We start from the raw sequence: 23101 nt of genomic DNA, 5'->3' as shown, positions 1-23101 counted from the left end.
CAAACAGGAAAACATAATGTGGGGTTAACACTGAGAGACTGAAGGCTCTTTAACATTGAATGAAAGTCAAATAAATCTAATACAATTTGTCAGTTATAGAGCAAATATCAGCTTAATACATTTGACCTATTTCAATTATATTGATTTCAGATTGATGTTTTGGTCAGTGAAAATTCAGAAACAGTACCCTGTAAAGTGGAGACTGCTTAAGGCTCTTACTATAAAATACTCTACTCTCAAATAGTTTATTTACAAAGTTTGTAGTCTTTAGTGTGTGATTCCTGTCACAATTTGCAGACACTGCTGTGGGACTTTGAGAAGTGGACCATGAAGAGTTTCTATTTTGGCCCTGAGCTGTGTGTTGTGTAGACAATGTTTGCAGTGTTCAATGCTGAGACAAGTTTAACTGCAAAGTCAAAGACGACACACGCTTTTTATTAGAATTTAATTCAATTCCCAAATGACAGACACCATAAAAGACTGCTGAAGAAAAACAGCACAAAGGTTTTTAAGGAAAATTCTTTCCCCTTTAATCACAATCTGTGGTACAGTCAAAGCTAAACACCGACGTCTCCCACACGGAAACCCACAGGGACAAATAAGGCTGGAACGGTAGAAACAGTATATCATTAAAACCATACATTTCTAACAAAGTCACTGTCAACAGAAGTGGCACGGTTCGGGTTAACCCCTTAAAGGACATCAGAGTCACCAAGTCATTTAGAAATACAGCATTTACAAATCCACACCAGACTAGGTTTAGATCAGAACAGCGAACGGCAGTACAGTCTAAAGTCAACATTAATACTGCTCTAGAAAACAGTCAATACATTTTTTTGCCACTGCTGTAGAATGGAGCACTCTGATTGGCCACTGACAGAAATTAAGCCACAAGGGAATAGCTGCTAACCGCTATCACAGCTGCCATTAGAAACAGGTTTGCGAGAGAAACACTGTAGGACTTTGATAAAGGTTTCTGCTGGCTAGTTTTGGTGAAGGAGTCAAACAGAGAGGAACGTGTTTGGTGCTGATTATCAGGAGCACTGGCAGTGGCGGTGGATTGTGATGACGTGTGCATGGATATGGCTCAGGGCTTTTTTAAAGGGGATTCTGCTGGTTTTTAAAGTCTCTGCATGATTGAGTTAAACAGTCATTCAGTTTGGTTTGATGTGAAAGGCTCTGCTGAAGAGAAGTTTGACTCAATTTAATATCATCACCACCTCCACCATCAGGAGTCAAGTGATGCTCTCGTTTCATTGTGAAGGTTTGAAATTACGAAACTAAGATTTTAAATTTAAGATTACGGTCAGAAAATTGTTCAGTATTATTTTCCTCTGTGGCACACTCTTTAAAAAAAAAAAGATGGTTCTTAATGGGTTTTTAGTTCATGAACTTGGTCTTTAGGGAGCCAGAAGGAGCAAGATGTGAAATTGGTTCTTCAGAATGTGGTTGACTAAAGAACCCTTTTTAGCCCCAAAGACAACAGAAGAACACTTTATGGTACTATGTAGAACCACAAGTCTGAAGAACCATTTTGCCATGAAAGTAACCATTTAGCATGCACATTTGTTCTTTGTACCTGTACTCTGCACACTGACCAATTACAGTCTAATCCCATTTCGTCTTATGGTTCTCTATACAGTTTTCTTTACAAAAGAACCCTTGAAGAAACATCATCTTTTAAAAGTGAATCTAGGAAGTCAAATTCAAGTGTGCTCTTCCATTACTAAGGACTTCAGGAGCTTAACAGAAGGCCAGTGGGGTCTTTGATTGAGAGGGTGGGACCAATCACTTCAGGCCTTCTGAAAGTTTGAGGTACATCATTGACTATGGTGTTGTTGTGTTCTAGACCCAGGGAACTAATAACCACTGCTGTGAAGACTAACAGTACACTCTGAATGACTCTGTTTACATCTCAGGGACTAGTTTAAGCAGCCCATCAGGGGTCGGTTTAAAGCATCTGTTAGCGGAAGTGAGATGTTGTGGTTCTTAGTCATCACACACATGCAGAGTGATTGGTTTGTGAATAATGTGAACCTAACATGAAAAACAAAATACAACATCTATGGATAAATGAGCCGATAAATCAAAAACAGCGTAAGAAGAGTGAATTCTGGGATAACTGTGTTTCCACTGCATAGCTTATATTGAGTCTAAAGTCACTACTGACTTTTTCTAGTTTGCCAAAGCAAAAATAAATAGCGTAAAAACTGAGACGACTTCTTAATTTATTCATATGTTTTAAAGATCCCAACACATTGAGAGTTACTCTCCAAAGGCACAAATCAATACAATCAATAAACTGAGCGCAAAAGCAATCTCTTTTCTGGCACAAAAAAAAACAACACAAAGAAAAGTAAATAAAGCAAATAAAAGCACACTGTTACACAGCCATGTTTAATTTAGATTCATGTTGGGGAGGTTTTTTGGCTTCATGAAGAGTGGAGAGATGCTGCGTTGCTAAGCAACAGAGCTCTTTCATCAAAGTGCTCAAAATAACACGAACGAACAAGAAACCCGAACAAAACTCTGATGCTTTGTGTGGGATCAGGCTTTTGAATTCGAGCTCTGACAAACACGGCGTGAAGTCTTTCACACATTTCAACATATGTCACACAAACATGATTAACCTGCACATACGGCGGGTTCTGTTAGCAGATGGTTGCCATGGAAACTTTGGCTGTCAGGGGTAAGTGTTAGAGTCCCAAATCTAAAGTCGCCTCCTCTCTCTCAGATTATTTATTGGAGTTGGCTGCTGAGATGAACGTAGGGTTAAAAATATCCAGAATTTCAGTCATGATGGTGATGGGATATGAACCTGAATGAATCTGTGAACCAAAGATTCAAATTTTTTACTGAATACAGTGAGTCAAATTACTAAAACGAGTCGGGTACTGCTCATATTCCCGGAAGACTTCTGGACCAGAGACAACAGTTCATGGGCGAGCAATTTTAAATCTGGAATCTCTCGACCAGGCCGAGGTGCTGGAGCACCTATCACCCACTTCTGCTTTAAGACACAACCACACACTTTTGATTTGGAGGGTGGAGAAATGTGTCGTTCAGGAATCTGTGCTGATATTAAAGAACATCGTCGTCGTCTGAATAAACTTGTCTCTCCAAACAAGGCGTTTACAGCATAAAGAAGTGATGTTTTTCAGTGGAATTAAAAATAACAGGATAGCCACGGCTTTTCTATTGATCTGTTTGTCATGACAAAGTGCCACTTTAATTAAAAATCATAGATGACCTATGGACGCCAAATGAAGGCCAGCCATACTCACAGCCCACTGATGCATTTCTGTAGAACAATTAACTTTCTACAGAAACGGTGTGGTGCGAAAGCATGATAATCTGAGAGAGCACAGGACTGAAGGTGGTAAACACATTTGAGAGCTACAAGGGGCCGTCGGCAACGTGTGAATTAAACCACTTTAACCCTTCACTGTGAAAAAATAACAAGGATTTATGAAGCACACAAAGGCAGTGCAAAGCAATGAAAAACACAATGATATGAGAGAGACAGACAGAGAATGAGAGAGAGAGAGAAAGGACGAGAGAGAGGTGGGTGTTTCATCAAAAAGTTTCTCCTTTGATTGTGGATTTTTTTTTTGTTATTATTTGTTGTTTTCTAAAACTCCCTCCCCATCATCATCATACGTCTCTTGTTCTCACTTTTAAACATGGAGCACTGTGCAATTATTTTCTTGTCAAAGCAGCCATTAAATAAACATCATTCAATCAGCATTCACAACTTATATAATATCAATATATCATTTGCTCAACCTTTATTTGTACGATCTACAGCCACTTTCCGGCTTTTCGAGTCTCCCAAACTATTAAAAAAACCATCAGAACAGAATAATGGACCCCTAAAAACTGCACAAGACCTGGAGTCTCACCAAAACTGGCCCTCTGCTCCACTCTGGCTCACTTCAGATCAGAACTCAAGCCCTTTGTGTCCATCCTTCCACTGTGCGGAGGATACCTCCATACTGTGGGTGTGAAAGGATGTGGAGCTGGAGAGAGACCATTCATGAGAAAAGGAAATAGACAAAAGCAGAGAACCTGCACTAGAACTCCAAAACTGGGCATATGAGGTGTGGAATACGGTTTTATGTCCTGTGTATTACTGAGATTAGAATACCTGGGATGATTCGAGAACGTCTAGGCTGGACTTTGAGGAGTGGAACATGCCCCTGCAGATTTCTCTAAAAACCTGAAAGCAAAGTCTCTCAATAAAAAAGAAATGAATGCTGAAATAAATGCAAAGAAAGGGCAGAGTAAACACTGAATAAATGAATATATATTTAGTTTAAATAATGTGAATTCAATGGCTGTTTTGACAGAAAAAAGGGGCGGTCTCTGACATTTGCACAGAACTGTATGTGAACAGGCACACACTGACACACACACAGTCACTCCCTGTGAATAATATAGAGTATAAATGCTATCACACAAACGGGCTATGTGTATATTTAAGGCATTATCACTGAAATCAATTTAAGGCATTAAACATCGATACATTACACTATCGTATAGAGGCAGTAGAGTAGTTTGGTAAAGGATAAGGCAGATGACTGCATGGCACTAAACATGAAAACTGAAAAATATAATTAAAATAAAAAACAATCTATGTGGTGTGTGTGTGTGTGTGAGTGTGTGTGTGTGTGTGTGTAAGTGGGGTATGGGTATAAAATGATGTGCATTTGAATGTAATGCGTCTGGTGTATGTGTGTGTGTGTTTTAATTGTGTGCGCTGTTGAACAGATCTGTTCTGGCCAGTTTTGCGGGCGGCTCCAGAGATACGTCCCCCACAGCTGTCGAGTCGGCCATAACGCACATCTGCTCTTCGTCGCTCTCATCGTCCTCCTCTTCCTCTTCTTCTGTACGAAGAAACACATATAAATATGTTTATATGAAACATGTTCATGTTTTTAATGAATTTTAAATGAATAATTCGTTTGTTCAGTGTGACTGCAGCAGGGCAGTTTCTAGCTCTAAGTAGTGTAAGCCATCGCTCAGGACCACCCAGAGTCACCACAGGTGCCCCATAAGAACTCATGGTTGGGTGGCACCCAAGTTTCCATGACTCGTAAGAGGTGAGGAATAAGATACTGGAGGATCACTATTCGTTTCCTCTGACTTAAGAAGAAAAATGGGTCAGTATCGGACTGATTTAGAGTAAACTACAGCCTAAGATCTGATCTTAGTTTGCAAGCTGTAGTAGTGGGGATACGTGTGTATTGTTTGTATTTGTATTCTAGGGCTATAGCAAAATATTTCAGCTTATCAAAGGGAGGGTTCAGGTACAGTTCTTTTTAAAAGGACAAGGATAATTTACATTTGAGGGTGCATTTGAAATCCAGTCTGCTCATCGTTTACACTGAAAACCTACAGGTAGCACATTCTGAAGCACTTAGCCTCTGAAAACCTGAGCAGTTGTTATTTTTATTTAACAGAAGATAAATGTATTTGTTATACACATTTTCTGACATCAAGTAAGATGTCGCTTAGGGTTCCTAAAGGTTCATAAATAGCCCTGTACCTCAAAGTCAGAGAACAGAAGTGGAGGTTTATTACCTTTTTCAACGTCTGAGGAGTTCAGATTGCGACCCATGCTGGAAAACTGAGGAAACGGGGAAAAGAAGCAATTATTTCTCATTTTCCCAACTAAATATTATGAAACCTGTATGCTGTGAAAAAATGTCATGTATTGTGATATTAGGTCTGTATTTTTACCATCACCCACCCACATCACCTTAAAGGAGCAGTCAATAGCTTCAATTCTTCTTCGTGTTTATGAAAGAGCTGTTACACTAACACCTAGTGGCCTGGATGTATTTAAGATTCTGAACTAAGTCTATCTTAACCATGGACTCACACATGATGGGGACGTGTTCTGAAGAGCATAAACTGTGCATTTGATGCTTCATCTAAAAGTTACCAATAATTACACTAATCATTGTGCTGAGGTTTTGCTGCCCTCATATGTGATGCGCAGTAGGGTGTGTTTTTAGTGTGGTGTGAGGGTATGTCATGGGCCATGTATCTGTGTCTGTTCTTGTACCTCTCCCATTACAGCGATAGGTGTTTCTCCTTTGGCCAGGGCCACTCTGTGCTCCACCAGGTAATACATGTACTCATCATATAGCAGACGGATGAGGTGAAAGGAGCCGAAGCTGGCCGCACTTCGCAGGGTCAGGTCCCTGATCACCATCGAACTACAGATAGGGACAGTTAAAATGGGGATAGTTAAAATGTAGGAGCAAGCAATTTAGACCACTATAAAGGTCAGTTTGATGCATATCGTTCAACTCTGTACTTTTTCTGTTGTTCTGTATGCACGACTAAACGACTAAACAGACTTGTGCCTCCATGACTAATTGAGCCTGTTCTGACCTGTAGAAGCTCCACTTGAGCAGGAAATGTTTGGCAGCTTTAGGAAATGCCGGGCTGGAAGTGTAGGGCTTTAGGACCTGGGAGACGACTCCATCCAGCCAGGCAGCCCACTGCTCCAGAGACTTCTGCTGCTGCAGGGTCGTCTTAAAGTCCTGCTCAATCCTCTGGACCACCCGCTCCTCACACGCACACACCCAGGAAGCCTGCTCCTACACCCACACACACACACACACAAAACAGGAAAGTTCAGGTTGCTGTAGGTGGTGTACTTTAACAAAGATGCTCACACTGTTGATCAATAGAATGGTAGGTTCTGGAGAAACTGCATATGAGCCTAAGGTCACTACACTCATTGCCAAATATCAGCAAGAGGGTGTATAAAAGCCCCTGTAACTTGGGGGTCGTACAACTGTGAAACCACATACAATGTTTATGGTGGATTCGCACTGGATAAGAAATCGCTGTGAAAATAAAAGAGATGGGAGGGGCTACTTGATTCACACACTGCCGTCACACAATGTGGATCAGACACAGCAGAGCTACTGGAGTTTTTAGACTGTCACAACTGTTCTTAGATCCAACAGGTTAAACTAATCCCGTCCGAATAGAGCTTTAATAGAATTTAAGCTGCGTTGTAATGACGCAGTCTAATTGGCTGAGAAGCATTCTTCCTGTGTTGTTACTTATGAACATGTGAGAATGTGTATTTCCACAGTAACTAGCACTGATTGTAAAGCAATGAATCACCTGACAATGCAGCTTTTACTTAAGTTTCGACATCCTTTCTCCACAACCATACCAGTTCGATATGACTGAAAAGCTGACAGTGAACATCAGAATGTCAGTGTTGTGTGACTCTGAGTGTAGGTGTTTATTTACCTGTACATTAGTGAAATCCACTCTGTTGAGGTCATTGAGCATCTGTGTGATTTGAGCAGAGTTCTGCAGCACAGCTCGGGCAGCCTGAGCCAGGTGATTCAGAGACGTGTACCTGCGCAGAGTCTGAGCAAACGCTCCTGCACACACAATCTACACACACACACACACATTCTTCTGAGTGTGTGCTGCAGGCTGTGTGTCACTAGATACACAAACAGAGAACATGTATGTGTATGTTTGTGCGTGTGAGTGTGAGAGAAGATGACATTGCCTAATACTCAGTGCCCAATTCAGGAAAATCATGTTTGGTTCTATATTAATTTCATAATAACTTCACTCATGAAATTAACATTAATAAAACTTCATTCTTAATCATATACAAGTTGGTGTTATGCCGTCAGTACACTATATTTACTATATTACCACCACATGGAGTATGTGAGTCTCTCCGAATTCATATCTTTATAAGAGAGGGAAGAAATCCTCATGAAAAGACATTTCATGGAACTTTAATGCTATGTTTATTTACTTAAAGCAAGTCTGCCCCACCTCTACTGGTCTATTACTTGTTAATGTTAATAACAATCTACAAGGTAGGTGGTGTTTTCAAATTATACCCCTAAATGAGTAACAACCAATGGACAATGGAGATGTAAGGTTTGGTTCAGACAGCTAGGACCTGTACGTTTCTGTACAATGAATGAAAAAATAAAAGAGGCAAAAGAGGAAGTGTGTCTGTTTAAGTTCCAAAGAATGTGTGTGGTGTGTGTGTGTGTGTGTGTGTGTGTGTCTGACCTTGACGCGGACCATCTCCTCCGGTATGTTCACCATGGCGCTGGTGAGCCAGTTCTCTAAGCTTTTGGCACAGTTTCGAATGGCTTGGGTTAAGGCACCTGAGAAAACACATCACACACTGTTTGTACATATTCAGTACAGGAATCTGTGGAGTACACACTGTAGCATGTGTGGAGTTGTGTACTCAAAGAGTTTAAGCCTGTGTGCATGAAGGAGTCTATCTGACAAGACAACAGAAATAAGGATTTTTAATTTGTGTAACTCACTAGGTATTGGTCTGAGGACATCAGGGATAAGGATTTCCACTAGAGTCTGATACAGAGAATTGTCACAGTTGCGGCTCCAGCGCAAAGTGGGCTCATATTTACACAACAGCACCAAACACTCCTTTGGCAAGCGCTTGTCCGATTCCCTATGACTGCAAAACACACCAGAGGGAAGGTATCAAGTGGGGTGTGTGTGTGTGTGTGTGTGTGTGTGTTGTAAGGCTGCAAGAATTAGCAGTGTGTTATAGACAAGAAAACATTCATTTAGTTAACAATGAATATATGAAAACATTATGATAACAGAAATCTGCCACTGCACTCAAGGTTTTTTTTTTGTTTTTAAAGTGCTCCATAGTGTTATTTCATATGATATGTTCAGAATCTGTTCATCTGATCTTCACAGTCCTTCTGACAGACTTTAATACACTACAGGAAATGTAGAGGGCGTTAAGGTTTATAATCTCTTCATGCATGTGTATGCTAACTAACTAAACAAAACAACTGTGACAGCAGAGTGAATAAAGCTCCTGGAGGTTGTGGGCTTGAGTCCCGCTCCGCGTGACTGTCTGTGAGGAGTGTGGTGTGTTCTTCCTGTGTCTGCGTGGGTTTCCTCCGGGTGACTGTCTGTGAGGAGTGTGGTGTGTTCTTCCTGTGTCTGCGTGGGTTTCCTCCGGGTGACTGTCTGTGAGGAGTGTGGTGTGTTCTCCCTGTGTCTGCGTGGGTTTCCTCCGGGTGACTGTCTGTGAGGAGTGTGGTGTGTTCTCCCTGTGTCTGCGTAGGTTTCCTCCGGGTACTCTGGTTTCCTCCCACGCTCCAAAAACACGTTGGTAGGTGGATTGGCGACTCAAAAGTGTCCATAGGTGTGAGTGAATGTGTGAGTGTGTGTCGCCCTGTGAAGGACTGGCACCACCTCCAGGGTGTGTTCCTGCCTTGTGCCCAGTGATTCCAGGTAGACTCCGGACCCACCCCAATAAGGGTTAAGGGTCACAGACAACGAATGAATGAATGAATGAATGAACATGATGCACTCACAGGTCATGTGTGTCCATGTCATTGGTTGGTCCCTCACTAAACCTCCAGAAAGTCTTCCAAAGAGTCTCTACCAGAGTAAACTGCAGATTCAGCATCACATCCACTATGGCCTGCAATACATACAGATTACACAGTTCTGTTCACATTTGTAATTAGTCTTCTGTCAAATTCAGCCAAGAAGTGCAACTAATTAATTCCCCAAGTAATTTCTGAGGACATTAGCCTTAAGATAATGCAACTGCATGAGAGAAAAAAATAGTCAAAAGAACAGACAAAATAAATACTTACAGTATATATAATAAATAAATACAGAAATGTCTATTATGTATTTCAATTATGTTTTGAATATTTTAAGTAAATAAATAAGGAGTTATGCCCAGTACATAGATGTACACACAAACACACAGTACACAGGAGATGCATAGGCAGTTACCACACACACACACAGGGCATGGTTCTACCTCGCAGTGCTCTCTGTAGAGCTGCTGAAATGCTCGGATGTGCTCCGGATGAATCCCGTCTGGAAGAGGCTTCTCCTGCAGATCAATCTCCGGAAACTCCGGCAAAGTACGGGAGGCATCTGAGAGGTTTGACCAGTTATTATTAAAAATGTACCAAATACATCTCCCTCCTTTTTAACAGAATCATCAACAGCTCTGTTCAGAATTACAAACACATCTCACATTTCCTCCACACTTCTACTCTGGTTTGCATATTTCTGTTTTAATTTGTTCAAGCTGTTGTGTGTGTATTTACCTAAAAACTGCTGATAATGGTTAACTTGGGAGCTGATGTCAACCAGCCCAGACCCCTGTCCTGATCCCACCCCCATGGCCATACCATTGGTCATTCCTTCGACCTTCTGCACTGGTTTTATCCTGAAAACAAGAGAATCCATCAATCAAACTGAAGCAGACAACCTGTTAAAAATGCACAAAATATGATAAAAACTCATATTTCACTGATTCAATATCACACACACACACCTACCTCTGTTTATGAGAGAATGGCTGCTGTCTCATGGCCAGGTGCTGTTGGTCCTCCATCAGTTTGTGCAGGGGGGAGCTGCTCTTGATCCGAAGACCATAGTAGTGGTACTTTGAGTTCCCCCTGAAACACACACACTTTATAAACACAGTAGCCAGTTTAATCAAAGAGAAACGAATTCATACACACACTTCCTATTGATTATTTACTAGTAACATGATAACACAGCATTAGACTTATCTGAATATTAAAAGTAGTCTGGATACACTGTACTACACCATCCAAACCTAATAATCAGCCAAAAAGAAAGTTCTGTTAACAAAGAATCAAAAATTTTGTTAACGTAGACTCTGTTTAATGTGACACTTGCCACCGTCTGTTTTTTTGACAGCGTAGGTTCTGAGCATCAACACCAGTTTGACCATGACTTCACTCACTTGTCTAGGAAACGGAATCATTTCCATCATCAAAATGTGTGTGTGTGTGTGTGTGTTTACCTGGTCCCCAGGCGCCTGGTGCGTAAGCCCATGAAGACGGATCTGATGAGTTTGCCGAAGGACGCTGCATTAACCGGCTCCAGCTTGGCCTCCTGACAGTGCAGCAGGTAGTGACAGTACAGAGTGCAGCGAGGAAGACTCACACCTTCAGCTGTTTCATAATTATCACACAACCACTGCAGCTGAGAGACACAGACACAGAGCTTCATTATCTTTTACATTTTATTATTTATTTATCTTATAATCTAACTACTTCTAATTTATAGGTTACCCTCAAGATGGATGACACTAGTCAGCCAAAACATTACGACCACCTGCTTGTTTCTACATTCAGTCCACTCTCTCAGCTTCACTGGGTGTGTTAGGGTAGAAATACTAGCTGTTAACTACATGCTCACAGACACATCATGGCTGCCTCGTGTATCCTGTGTTTGTTTGTTGCACTGATTGCGCATGTATTCTAGGGCTGGACGATATGTCCAAAATTGATATCACAATACATATCTTACAATATAATTCCAATATCAATATGAAAAGCATAAAACCCACTTTTGAAAAACTTACAAGAACAAACAAGAAACATGACATCACCATCAAACATAAACCTCCAGGCTTTGTCAGTACTAATATTTTTAAACTATATTTTAAATCAAGCACAGTGAACTGACAAATCCCTGTAATGACCGTCAGTCAGTGACAGATGCTGTAAATAATATTTATTGTAATACTGAAAGTGTTTAAAAATCACATCATTGTTATTGATACATTTTAAATTGCAATATATATTGATATTGAATTATTGTCCAGCCCTAATGTCCTCAGAAAATAAGCACTATACATACACACGGTAAAGTACATGCATAAACGGTAGGGGAAGTGCAGGCTTTATGGTCATAATGTTATGGCTGATGGGTGTGTACATTCATGTAAACTAATGCTGAACTAACTCCACACAGTACTCACAGTAGCAGGAGAGGCGCGTGGGGTGTTGTGGGAGTAATTCTGGCTCCCTGTTCCCAGGACAAATCCGCCCTGAACCACATAACTCCCTGCTCCTCCACTGGCCCCGCCCACTGCCCCACCCCCACCAGCAGAAGAGGAGGAGGAGGAGCCTCCTCCTGACACCACGGTTATTCCCGTACCACCTCCGGAGAACATGGGTGACGTCCCACTGCCCGCGCCTGTGGTCACTGAGACCGGCTGGGACGTCATGGGGGTAGAGACCTGTGAGACGGACGTGGGCGTGGCTTCGTAGTACGTGGCAGAGGGTGTGGCCTGGGTATAGAGGGAGGAGTCTGTGTATGGGTAAGTACTGGAACGACTGAAATGAGAGAGAGAGAGAGATTTATCCTGATTGCTATATCAAAAGAAATTAAAGAAATATTATGAAGCAAGACTTAAATGTGTGTCTCACATTGCTGTGTTGTAGTTGTCATCTCCATCCACATATTGACCCTGGGTGGAATATACATGAGAGATCTACACACACACACACACACACACACACACACACACACACACACACACACACACACACACACACACACACACACACATTATGCATTGTTCTGCACAGAACTATATTCCTCAACCTCTTCAGTTTGACAGTATAAATGGTTTGTCGGCTTATAATAATGATTCTGTCAAACAATTATTCTTTATACAAAAGTGTTTTCTCGACAAACCCCAGCAGCATTTTGCAAATTTGTGCCACCACAACCGATACAAAGAGTATCAAAATAGCCTTTTTTCTTGTCAATATATTGTCCCAGACATAACAGCGATAACCAATATTATTTATGCCACTCATATAATGAAAACATAATAATGCAATTAAACCCCTTTTAAAGAGCATTTAACTTTTAGCAAAAACTAAGTTATTAAGAATATTCTAACACTGGAACTGGATTATAAAAAAATGTTTAAATATACTAAATAAATAAAACATATATAAAATAAAACCACTATTTTCAAACATAACCAGACCAGAGAAAAGCAGAGAGCAGAACAGAACAACTGACTAAAATATTAGCTATGTTACGTAAACAAACAGGCCAGTAAACACTGAGTCATACTGAGGTCAGCTAAAATTCTGAGGAAATGTCCATATATTGTACAATAAGTTGATGGTGTAATAAGTTAAGACAGGCCTAATGGAAATCCCCTCACACTAAAAAAATAAGAAAACCCTGACTGCTAACGTAGCCACTAATTAAGAGGCAGAGAAACACAATGCCCAAGGGTCAAGAGCATTGGTGCTGAAAACCTGGGATTCTGATCGACACAGGGTTTTATCAAATGTGACTTAGTTTTTTAAATGACACACATTTTTGGGTCACGGATATCTAGTCTTCAGCATTTTGTGATTAATCATGAGGCAATATAATTGGTTAATAGTTGGTTGTACTGACCTCAGGAGCAATGTGTAAGTTGCTGACCCCCAGCTGAGCGCTCTGAGTCTTTGCTGCGGTCTGTACCACTGACCTCTGCTGGCAGAAAACAGAAAAAACAGCACCAACACACAGTTTACTCACACTGAAAAACCATGCCCTGCAGCTTTGGTAACCAAACAGGATGCTCAGAAGAGTCTGCAACTAGCTTATGTATGAGTGTGTGTGTTTGTGTTTGTCCATTACCTGTACAGTCTGCACCTGCTGCACTACCTGCGTAGGCACACCTGTCTGAACCGCAGGAGGTGGACTGGAGTCTGACACGGAATCACTAGAATGGAGAGACCCTTCTACAAAGGCAGAAAGAGCAAGAGAGAGAGAGAGAGATTTAACACTACTTGCTTAATACATCTGGATGGTTAACCAGAGGGGAAAGAGATATGCATATGCATATAAATGTACATATATATATATATATATATATATATATATATATATATATATATATATATATATGTGTGTGTGTGTGTGTGTGTGTGTGTGTGTGTGTGTGCATGTGTGCGTGCGTCAGGAAGAGGAAAATAGGAACTGAGAGAAACATAAAAGAAAAGAGAGAGAGAGAAAAAAAACCAGCACTCCGGAAAACACATGACTCAAGAGTGAGACCCAGAAAAAAAACCACAGAAAAAAAGAGCTTAGTCCCAAATGCTAATGTGAATGAATTAAACTGTATGGAGATCACTTAGCATTATGTTAATGACAGCATGCTAATTATGAGCCACTGTGCCATATTTATCGGTTACTGATGTCAAAACCTTTGAATATATTCCACAATATGGTATTTAATAAAAGTTACATAAACATGAATATTTAATATATATATTTAATATATATTTGTATATTTATGTTTTTTTTTTAATAAGTACATTACAGGGAGCTTTACACAGTATTTTAGAATGAAAACATTATTTACTTAGTTTTTATGTTTTTAACTATCAAAATAAATCTAATAAATCACATTAATGTAATTTAAAACCAATAATAACCAAACTTTTCTCTTTTCTCTGAAGAATATGAATTAGCGACTCCGCTGACTCACGGTAGACTGGCTCCAGCGTGTACAAGCAGCTACTGTAGAACATGACTTTTCTACACAGAGGGGAAAGCAGAAGGATAATAGACAGGGATTGAGAAAGAAGGAGAGAGGGAGTGATGGATGGAGCATCTCTCTCTCTTCTCTCTCCTCTTATACCGAGCAGGACAAGGCTAGCCTTGAGCAGCTAATCTCAGCAGACGGCAAAGCACTCTCATGTTCTAGTAAACACAGCACTCGGAAAGAGAGAGAGGGAGAGATTGAGAGAGTGATAGAGAGAGGGGGAGGAATGGAGGGAGAATTAAATAGATAACAGAGAGAGAGATAGAGAAAGTAGATCTAGTTAGATTAATTTTTTGCTAGCACATGATCAACCTGTTGCATTTCCATAATTTTCCTCGTGTCCCGTTAAAAGACTACTGTCCATATCCTCACACTGGGCACATGGTGATGTTCCGAGGCCATTTAGCAACATCCCTCAGAGGTTATTCCCACTGATACAAGACCAGAATTCAGAATTCAGAATCTCTTTGAATGGGCAGAGACATATAAACCCAAATCTTGTATGAAATCACTGCTGAAATCTCAATCTAATCAAAAAAGACACAGATACACCTTCACTTATATCAGTTCCACTTCTGTCATTTTGTTTTTGTTAATAAAATTTGCCTAAGGTCAGTTTGTAAAACCTTAGTTAGATCAGCAACAATTATTTAAAGCTCATGGTATGTTCATTCTTTTACTTTAGCTTCTAGAGATCTTCGGCCCGACGCCACTGACACTTCATATAAACTTTATGGTCATTTTCCCCCAAAATTGGCATCAATAAAATGTGTGAATGTATTGAGAAGGCAGTAAAATGTTGAACAATTATTAGTGATGTTATGGTGTTGCTCATAGGGGTTTATTGGGTCTGTACACTTATTTAAGGGGTTTATTTGACTTAAGTCTTCAGTCTTGAAACAAATAAACACTGTAAGAGGTTTCTGTGCATTGTTTAGTGTTAGCGTGTTTATTCCAGCGAGCTGATTGGCTCTTATTACTTAAGGAAGGGGTGAGGGAAGGACCTTAAACAGACACCAGTTTGAGCATTACAAGCCTTACCACTTAACCAAGGACCTGCCATTATGATGTTGGTTTTAATATTTTTTAATATCGAGACCTCAGTATAAACTTTATCAATATCATGTTAAAATAATATAATGGATATTATTTTCCTTGATTATTCACTAATTTGGTGGTGATAAACACAAAATTCTCAATGTGTGTGTGTGTGTGTGTGTGTGTGTGTGTGTGTGTGTGTAACACGAGATATGGGACACTTGTGAGGTCTTTCCTCTAATAGAAAATCCAGAAATAAAATACACAGAGGGGTGCATGTTGACACCACATGGCCACCCACACACACACACACATACACACACACACTTGTGTCTCAGAGACTGTGTATGTGTATTAATGTGTGTGTGTGTGTGTGTTATATCTTACCTGTCACAGTAACTACTATGTACTGTGGTGTGCTCTGGCCATTGCTGGACTGGGAAGCAGGGTTCTGTATCTCCGTGGCAACATAAGGCACCGCTGCCACGGTTACCTGTGGAGGTGTGGCCAACACTGCCTTCTTCTGGCTCACAGGGGGCGTGGCTTGACTAGATCTAGAGGTGGGGCCTGTCTGGGTAGAGACAGAGCTTGAAGGGCTCTGTATCTCAGGGAGGAACTGCGGTGTGGCAGTGGGTGGAGCTTTCTGTTGGCTGGCTTTGGCCACAGTAATGCTGCCCCCCTGGGGCTGGGAGGGCTGCAGATCCTCTGCAAAGCCTGATGTCGCCATGACAACTACAGATGAAAATCTGTATGAAAAAAGGGAAAGATGAGACAGGGTTTAATAGATGCAGAATACATTCAGCCTTACCTTACACTAAAAAAGAATGTAGACTTCCCACACCCCTGACTGCACTGCTTTAGGAAAATAAAACAGCTGCCTGCTCTTCACTCTTTTATCTCCACGGCTTACAGAGGGACACATGCTAGTTTGCTAAGCCTTTAATATAGTGGCAGATTACAGTTTATACAAAAGGTACCTTATATTTTCTGAAAATCTTTTATGTATGGGTCATTTTAAATGTTTTTAAGTAATTATGTCTCTAAGTAATTATGCGTTTCCCAAGATTTAAAGCCACTGTTGTGGGTTCAACTTAAAAGATGCGTCATGGAATTTTACCGTCATGTTATACTCAATATTTACTTACACAGTAAAGCTGTGTAATTGTGTTTAAAAGCTCAAAAAAATCCCTCTCTGCTCCTGCTCTGAGCTGCAAGGGCAGATTACCTCTCAGAATGATTCACAGTGGCATCACAAAGTAAATGAAGTGGTGCTAATGAGAAGCTATGCCGGTCAACCTGGGTTTGGATGCCCCTGCAGTGGACGATAGCTGAGACAGGAGGTTTATTGCAGAGGAGAGGTGTGAAATGTTACATTACAGCTGCCCCCTGAGAAACTCCCCCACTCCCAGCAGGACTTTACAGGCTAACAGCACTGAAAGCAGTGTTTTTATGGAGGTGAATGACGTAAACATATTGCTAACTCTGATTGGTTCTGTGGCAGACCTGATGCCAAGTCAAATTTAATCCCACCCAATAAAATCCAGCAGAAGAAAACCATAGAAAAATAATGTGCGCCACTTCAGAGCACAAGTACCATAAAACACAGAGGTCAGAAGAAAAGTATGAAATATGAGTAGACAGTGGGTTTAACAACTGTTTCCATACTCATTGAAACTCATTGTTTCTTATGATCTTGTGTATTTCTCAGGAAATTATAAGTAATCCTATTTCAGTTTAAGAGAATTAGTATTTGGTAATAGATAAACACTTCAACACTGTCTATAATCATAACTGAAGCAGGGTTAAAAGCCAGGGCAAGGTGAAAAACCCCAGACATGGCACTGACAACAATGAGACTTTACCTCTTTAATCCTCAGAGATTCAAAGTTATATTCAGCTGGGAGTGCCAGTTTAGTGACTACCAAGAGCGAGGATTTGACCAAGATATTATGCAATTGTCATTAGCATTTGTGCTTGGTCAAGTACTCATCAGGAGGACATATCCAGTGTTTCCTATTGGTCTTTTTGTGTCGTAGCTTGGTTTGAAAATGGCCCCTAAAAGTCACACAACAACGCCAGAGTGTAGTTGGCTTATGTCTAAGACAAAAAGCCTCTTCCTGTCAAATTAGGCAATTCAAAAGACATTTGATGATAGAAGTCTAAACAGAAGGCAGAACCAGGATAAGGCTTCACCATTTCAGTCCCACAGATGAGGACACTAATGTTTGTCCATGCAGCAACAGGAAGTTGTGTGGCTTATAGGAAAAACGGTCAATACACCAGACAGTGTTATGTTTGCTCTCAGTTTCAGGTAGAGAACAAGGCCACACACAGAGTGTGTGCATGTATGTATGTATGTGTGTGTGTGTGTGTGTGTGTGTGTGTGTGTGTTTGAGCGCAAGAGACTGTGAAGGCGGAAATAAGGCTTTTGTGTTTCACTGAAATGCATGGGAAGTTACTTCCTCTTTGAAGGACTTTCAACAATATCTGAGTACAGTGAGAGAGAGAGAGAGAGAGAGAGAGAGAGAGAGAGAAATAGAGATGGAGATAGAGTGGAAGTATAAAGGGGAAACTTGACACTGAAACTGACAATGGTGAAGTGATGCCAAATAATTTTTTTTTTTTTTATTTGCCAGTGAGTTTACTGCTGTAATAAAAATGCGGCTTTTATAGGAAACGTATGAATATTTTTTAAATGTACATTCAATTCTTTCAAATAATTTGACGTATTCAACGTTTAATTGTAATATATTTAGGACTATTCATTCATTCATTGTCTGTAAGTGCTTATCCAGTTCAGGGTCATGGTGTGTCCGAAGCCCACCTGGAACACAAGGCAGGAACACACCCTGTATGTTGATGCTTCATAAATATACGACTGGTGTGAGAGAGAGGATGCATTCTGTGGTGGCTAGGTGTTCATATTTAACTTTGTTTTCTGCCAAAGTTCAGCACTTCCACCGTCAGTTTACAAACATGTATGAGTAAAGCAGTAACTTCACAGAGCAAATCTTTCTTAGCTTTTAAAAGAACGTAACCCAGCAACGAGGCTCTCTCTCCTTCCAACAACAATACAAAGAGTTACAATTACTAAACTCACTTGACACTTAGGCATGGAGTTAGCATAACGCTAAGTGGTTGGGTAAATAACTCTCATTACTTGTTATCTTCATGCCCTTGGTAGCTTAAGGGCTAAAGAGGGCAACTTAAGACACCAAACATGCCTATACAAATGACCTACATTTTGAGTAAAGTGGAGAAACTGGCTAAATGTGCTTCTTCTCATTCACTATGGCTTTAATTCTCTGCAGAGTGGAGTAGAAGCAGATCTGTACATGAGTTTAAAGTCAGAAAATAAGAGCCTTTCTCTCTTTAAGTATATGTATACAGCATATGTATAAAAACACTAGCCTCACAAATCAGACGTTAGGACGCTACACTGTGTGAAGCTCGTCCAACTGGTTTTACAATACACCCCTTTTAACGTTCAATTAGTTGCAAACAGGCTGTGTTTACTTGCCCAGTCTTGTGATGGAATTCTTGTGACTGGATTTCACAGCTGATTGGCTCTCTGGAAAACATCTGTATGTCAGTGAATAGGGAGATAAGTGACATCTTTGACAATATGTAGCTCTATCTAAGCGGTCTGTTAAAGGGGAATTCCAACCATATTTCAGAATTTATTTGCAATTAAACAATCAAAACCTGAACAAAATAATTCAGAGTGGCTTAATATGAAATGTTCTGTTCTATATATATATAAAAATTATAATTTTGGTGAGGCTCGCTCCAGGTGACTGTGAGGAGTTAGGTGTGTTCTCCCTGTGTCTGTGTGGGTTTCCCCCGGGTGCTCCGGTTTTCTCCCATGGTCCAAAAACACACGTTGGTAGGTGGAATGGCGACTCAGAAGTGTCCGTAGGTGTGAGCATGTGAGTGAATGTGTGAGTGTGTGTCGCCCTGTGAAGGACTGGTGCCCCCTCCAGGGTGTGTTCCCACCTTGCATCCAGTGATTCCGAGTAGGCTCCGGACCCACCTTGACCCTGAACTGGATAAGGGTTACAGATAATGAATGAATGTGATGTTTGTACAAAAAAGCCTTATGAATAATGGTAGGATAAGGTTTACCCTAAATCACCTTGTCGAGGGCTTGTAAGACAAAGAATTCTCAAGAAATAACTATTAAAACTCCTTAGATTTACCAGTAAGTAAACAACATTGTGCACAAAATCATAGAGACATGTAGAAGCACTGGTTTCGTTGTAAATAAAGCATTATTTACTTTATATTAGTGCCATACATGCAGTGACCCCTGGTTCCTACTGTCATCACTGTGAAAAAAATCTAACTCAGTAAGCTTCTCTTGAACGAAGCACTTCACAACAAACCGCTCTGAATGACTCTATTTACAAACACCAGGTTTATGCAGAAACAGAGAAGAACTCTATAAAAGATAACTAAGATAAAAGCCTGTTGAGAGACATTTCAACTGGACAATCCGCAACTTTGAGCTTAAGTTATCCAGCTAACTGGGAAATCTTGCTTTGTGCTATACAAACCCTGTAAGAAATCACACAAAACTAAATAAACCCAGCCACCAGCAGCTATCTTCTCTACACAGCACTGATACTGAAATGTAACTGGAGGAACACTGTGTCAATCAAGACCAAGCCATGCTCCCTTTTCAAGAAAACCACACCCACACCCACTCCCTCACTGACAGCGCTGATCTGGCAGCATGTGGCCTTTCACCAGCACAACTGCAACTGTGCTTATTTTACAAACTGAAGCTGGGAAGCAAAAGCGAGACACATGAACAAAACTTTAACATCAAGGTTACATTTTTTTAGAGGTCCTAAAAGCAGACCTTAAGGGCCTCTTTGTGTTCTGCTCAATGGTCAGCAGTGGAAACACAGGGTCATGAGTCTTATTCACCCATGCCAACTGCTTTACCAGACTTTTAAATACTGATCTTCAAAACAGATGATAATATATCTTTTAACTGTTTCAGCAATGTGTGGAGGTTAATATCGGTAAATTACCTTTGAAAAATTACAGAGCTGTGACTCTTTTGATGCAAAATCAGTAAAACATTGTTGACATATAAGGAATGTGTTTTCACACATTTAACCTGGCACTGTGTCAGTGAAAACACATACAAAAATATACATATTAGCCCAAACAAACATGCTGTATACACACACTGACTCAATATATTACTGTATTTTTAAGGCTGATAATTAGTTATGGATAAGTGTCAGGTGATAATTGCAGGGAATAATAAACATATACCAACATAAAGCACTACTGACTGTACTAAAGTTATCTGTGAGGTATACATTGACTTACTGCCCAGATTTACTACCTTGTCAAGTCCACAAACTTAAATATAACTTACAGATAACTATATTTCACCTTCATTAAATCTATAATTAAAGACATGTTCCACGAATCCAAAAGAAAGCACATTCAGTCCTAGTTCAGCCTGAGGGAAGGAATAAAGCAGCTCTCAGACAGCTCTGAATAAACACACCACTAGTTTAACAAAAAGAAGAGAAAAAAGAAATGAGAAAGACAGAGTGAGTGAGGGTGAGAATGTTTAAGTGTAAGAGAAAAGAGTGAAAATGTGAGAGATTGAGAAAGATTGTGAGTGAGAGAGTGCGCAAGAATGAGAGAAATTGAGAATGATTACAAGAGTGAGAGAAAGTGTGACAGAGAATGTGAGTGCAAGAGGGAGAGTGAGAATATGACAGACATGAGAGAAAGCGATAATGAGAGTGAGAGAATTATAGAGTGAGTTTGAGGGAAAGAGGGTGAGAAAGTTGAGAGAATGTGGGATTGCGAGAGTAAGAGAAAGTGAGTAAGTTAGAGAGAGAGAGTGCTGGACTTTAACTTGTTGCTTAGTCTGTCTCTCTCTCCCCCTCTCTCTCTCTCTCTCGTGTTACAACACCCGCCATTTTGTACCACTCTCGCGCGGATCGTCATAACAACCGACACCCGTCAGCGCGGCGCAGCGCGCGACTCCAGTTTCCCCGGTGAGCTCGCGCTTTAAAAAGCCGTGCCGCTGCTGGGGGGAGGCGAGCGTTACGGTGCGCGAGACTTTCCCACTTTCCCCACCTCGCGCTCGCGAGAGTCTAAACAAGAATAAAGCCCGTACCCGTCGCCTCACGCGCTGCCTCGTGTCGGTTAGTCTCGGTGTCGTCGCTTCGGTTGTTGTTTTTCTCTCTTTTTAAAATATCCAGTTGTTGTTGTTGTTGATTCCCGTTGCTTGGTTCTTGTCGCCAGGACTACCGTGACTATGGCGCCTCGTCCTCACCGGGGCAACTGTTGCTACCCACCCGGCCTAATCCCGCCTCCGCCTCCGCAATGAATGGCCCGCCTCAGCAGCTTCTATTTCGACGATTGGCTGGTGTCTGCAAGTCGTGTGTTTATTGGTCAACGGTGCCTGTCAATCACCCACTCTTATTATTACGTAAGAAGTACACTCCCCTCGCTTGCCCAACCGACAGGGTCTGAGACGTTCACTCACATTCATATTGACGCCTCGTTATGTGACTTTATTATTCTAAAACACGTTTAAATTATGTGCAAGAGGCGGGAGAAAATATATAGACAGGACTTTATATTACACTGTGAACAAACTCTGCTCCACGTATTTATATTATTAAAAAAAAAACTTCTGTTAGGAACTAACTTCAAAAGTAGAAGTAAGAACCGGGGGCCACAGGCCTACCACAAAGCAGGGTTTTCTAAGTTAGTCAGATAGTTTCAGCTTAGGTTAAAAATTGTTAAAGGAACACTAGGTTTTTGCTTCTGGGGCTAACCCTAGTGTAGTTCATTTTTACAGAAATCAGTGGAGAGGGGCTGGTTTCCTACCCTCCTCAAAAAGTAGTGAAGTTTTTGCAGTGCTGAGCCATGAGTAGCAACGACATAGGCTCTAATCTAGCTATTACAGGTCAGTGGAGTATCACATTGATTTTGAAGCTTTTATTTTAGGTTAAAAATATTATGTTTTTTTTTTTTTTTAAACTCACTGGCTAACTGAGTAATCCTGCTTTGTGGTATACCACCCCGAAGTCAAGGTGAGAGCTAGAAGGCTAAAAAAAAGTCTCAGAGAAAGCTGCAAAACTATGCTCTCACATCACTGCAAAAGACATGCAAAAATATTTAGTAGGCAAGGAAATACTGAGGTGACTAAACATCAACATAGAGGCCATTGCCAAAAAAAAATCCTTAGCATTTTGAAATAAACTTATCAACAGAATATCATTTCAATAAACAATGATGCAGTAAATAGTGCCTTACCCATTTACTAAACATGCGTAAGTTTGTAAGTAAGTGAGAATTACAAGCCACAGCTGGGCATCTTAAAACAAAGAAGATTCTTAAGTGGTAGCAATAGCATCACACTGAACACTCTCTCTCTCTTCCTGTTAAGATGATTTTGGGAACTGGGTCCAGTTCATTAATGTGCTTTGTTTCTTATAAAGAACAACTTACTAACTAAAGCAAAAGGGTGGATCTGTTATGCTTTCTTTGGCGGTGTGGTGGTTAAGTGGCAGTCAATGGCACAGAAAAGGTTGTGTGGACAGAGAGATCAATGAAGTCAACAAATCCTGAAAGCTGTAGAAATAAGGTTTGTTGTGGTCGGCTGGCTTAGAA

General features: G+C 40.7%; 1 protein-coding gene across 2 annotated transcripts; it reads right to left on the bottom strand.

Moving 5' to 3' along the window:
- Window positions 1-426: 426 nt before the first annotated feature.
- rfx1b (regulatory factor X, 1b (influences HLA class II expression)) lies at window positions 427-21774 on the bottom strand. 2 transcript variants are annotated; one of them, XM_066660810.1, is made up of 18 exons: window positions 21597-21774; window positions 15830-16188; window positions 13495-13598; window positions 13270-13347; window positions 12273-12337; window positions 11822-12179; window positions 10859-11040; window positions 10365-10484; window positions 10131-10252; window positions 9836-9954; window positions 9375-9484; window positions 8343-8494; window positions 8077-8174; window positions 7282-7431; window positions 6403-6611; window positions 6071-6224; window positions 5584-5629; window positions 427-4886 (listed from the first exon to the last, which is right to left on the bottom strand). In XM_066660810.1, exons 2-18 carry the CDS (start codon window positions 16167-16169, stop codon window positions 4747-4749), a joined length of 2547 nt encoding a protein of 848 aa, XP_066516907.1. In that variant the 5' UTR covers window positions 16170-16188; window positions 21597-21774; the 3' UTR covers window positions 427-4746. The 2 variants fall into 2 exon arrangements, with proteins under 2 accessions (XP_066516907.1, XP_066516908.1); XM_066660811.1 differs by having other exon boundaries at window positions 13270-13344.
- Window positions 21775-23101: the final 1327 nt, after the last annotated feature.

The sequence above is a fragment of the Hoplias malabaricus genome, chromosome 2, assembly GCF_029633855.1.
Source record: "Hoplias malabaricus isolate fHopMal1 chromosome 2, fHopMal1.hap1, whole genome shotgun sequence".
Lineage (NCBI taxonomy): Eukaryota > Metazoa > Chordata > Actinopteri > Characiformes > Erythrinidae > Hoplias > Hoplias malabaricus.
Note: the sequence above shows the minus strand (reverse complement) of the source record. Positions and strands in the feature narration are given on the sequence as shown.

Coding starts and splice junctions, on each gene's coding strand:
- rfx1b (XM_066660810.1), bottom strand. CDS start 16,169: ATGGCGACATCAGGCTTTGCAGAGGATCTGCAGCCCTCCCAGCCCCAG. Junction 7,432..8,076: donor AGGAGATGGTCCGCGTCAAG/GTCAGACACACA, acceptor GTGTGTGTGTAG/ATTGTGTGTGCAGGAGCGTT. Junction 6,225..6,402: donor CTCAAGTGGAGCTTCTACAG/GTCAGAACAGGC, acceptor CCCTATCTGTAG/TTCGATGGTGATCAGGGACC.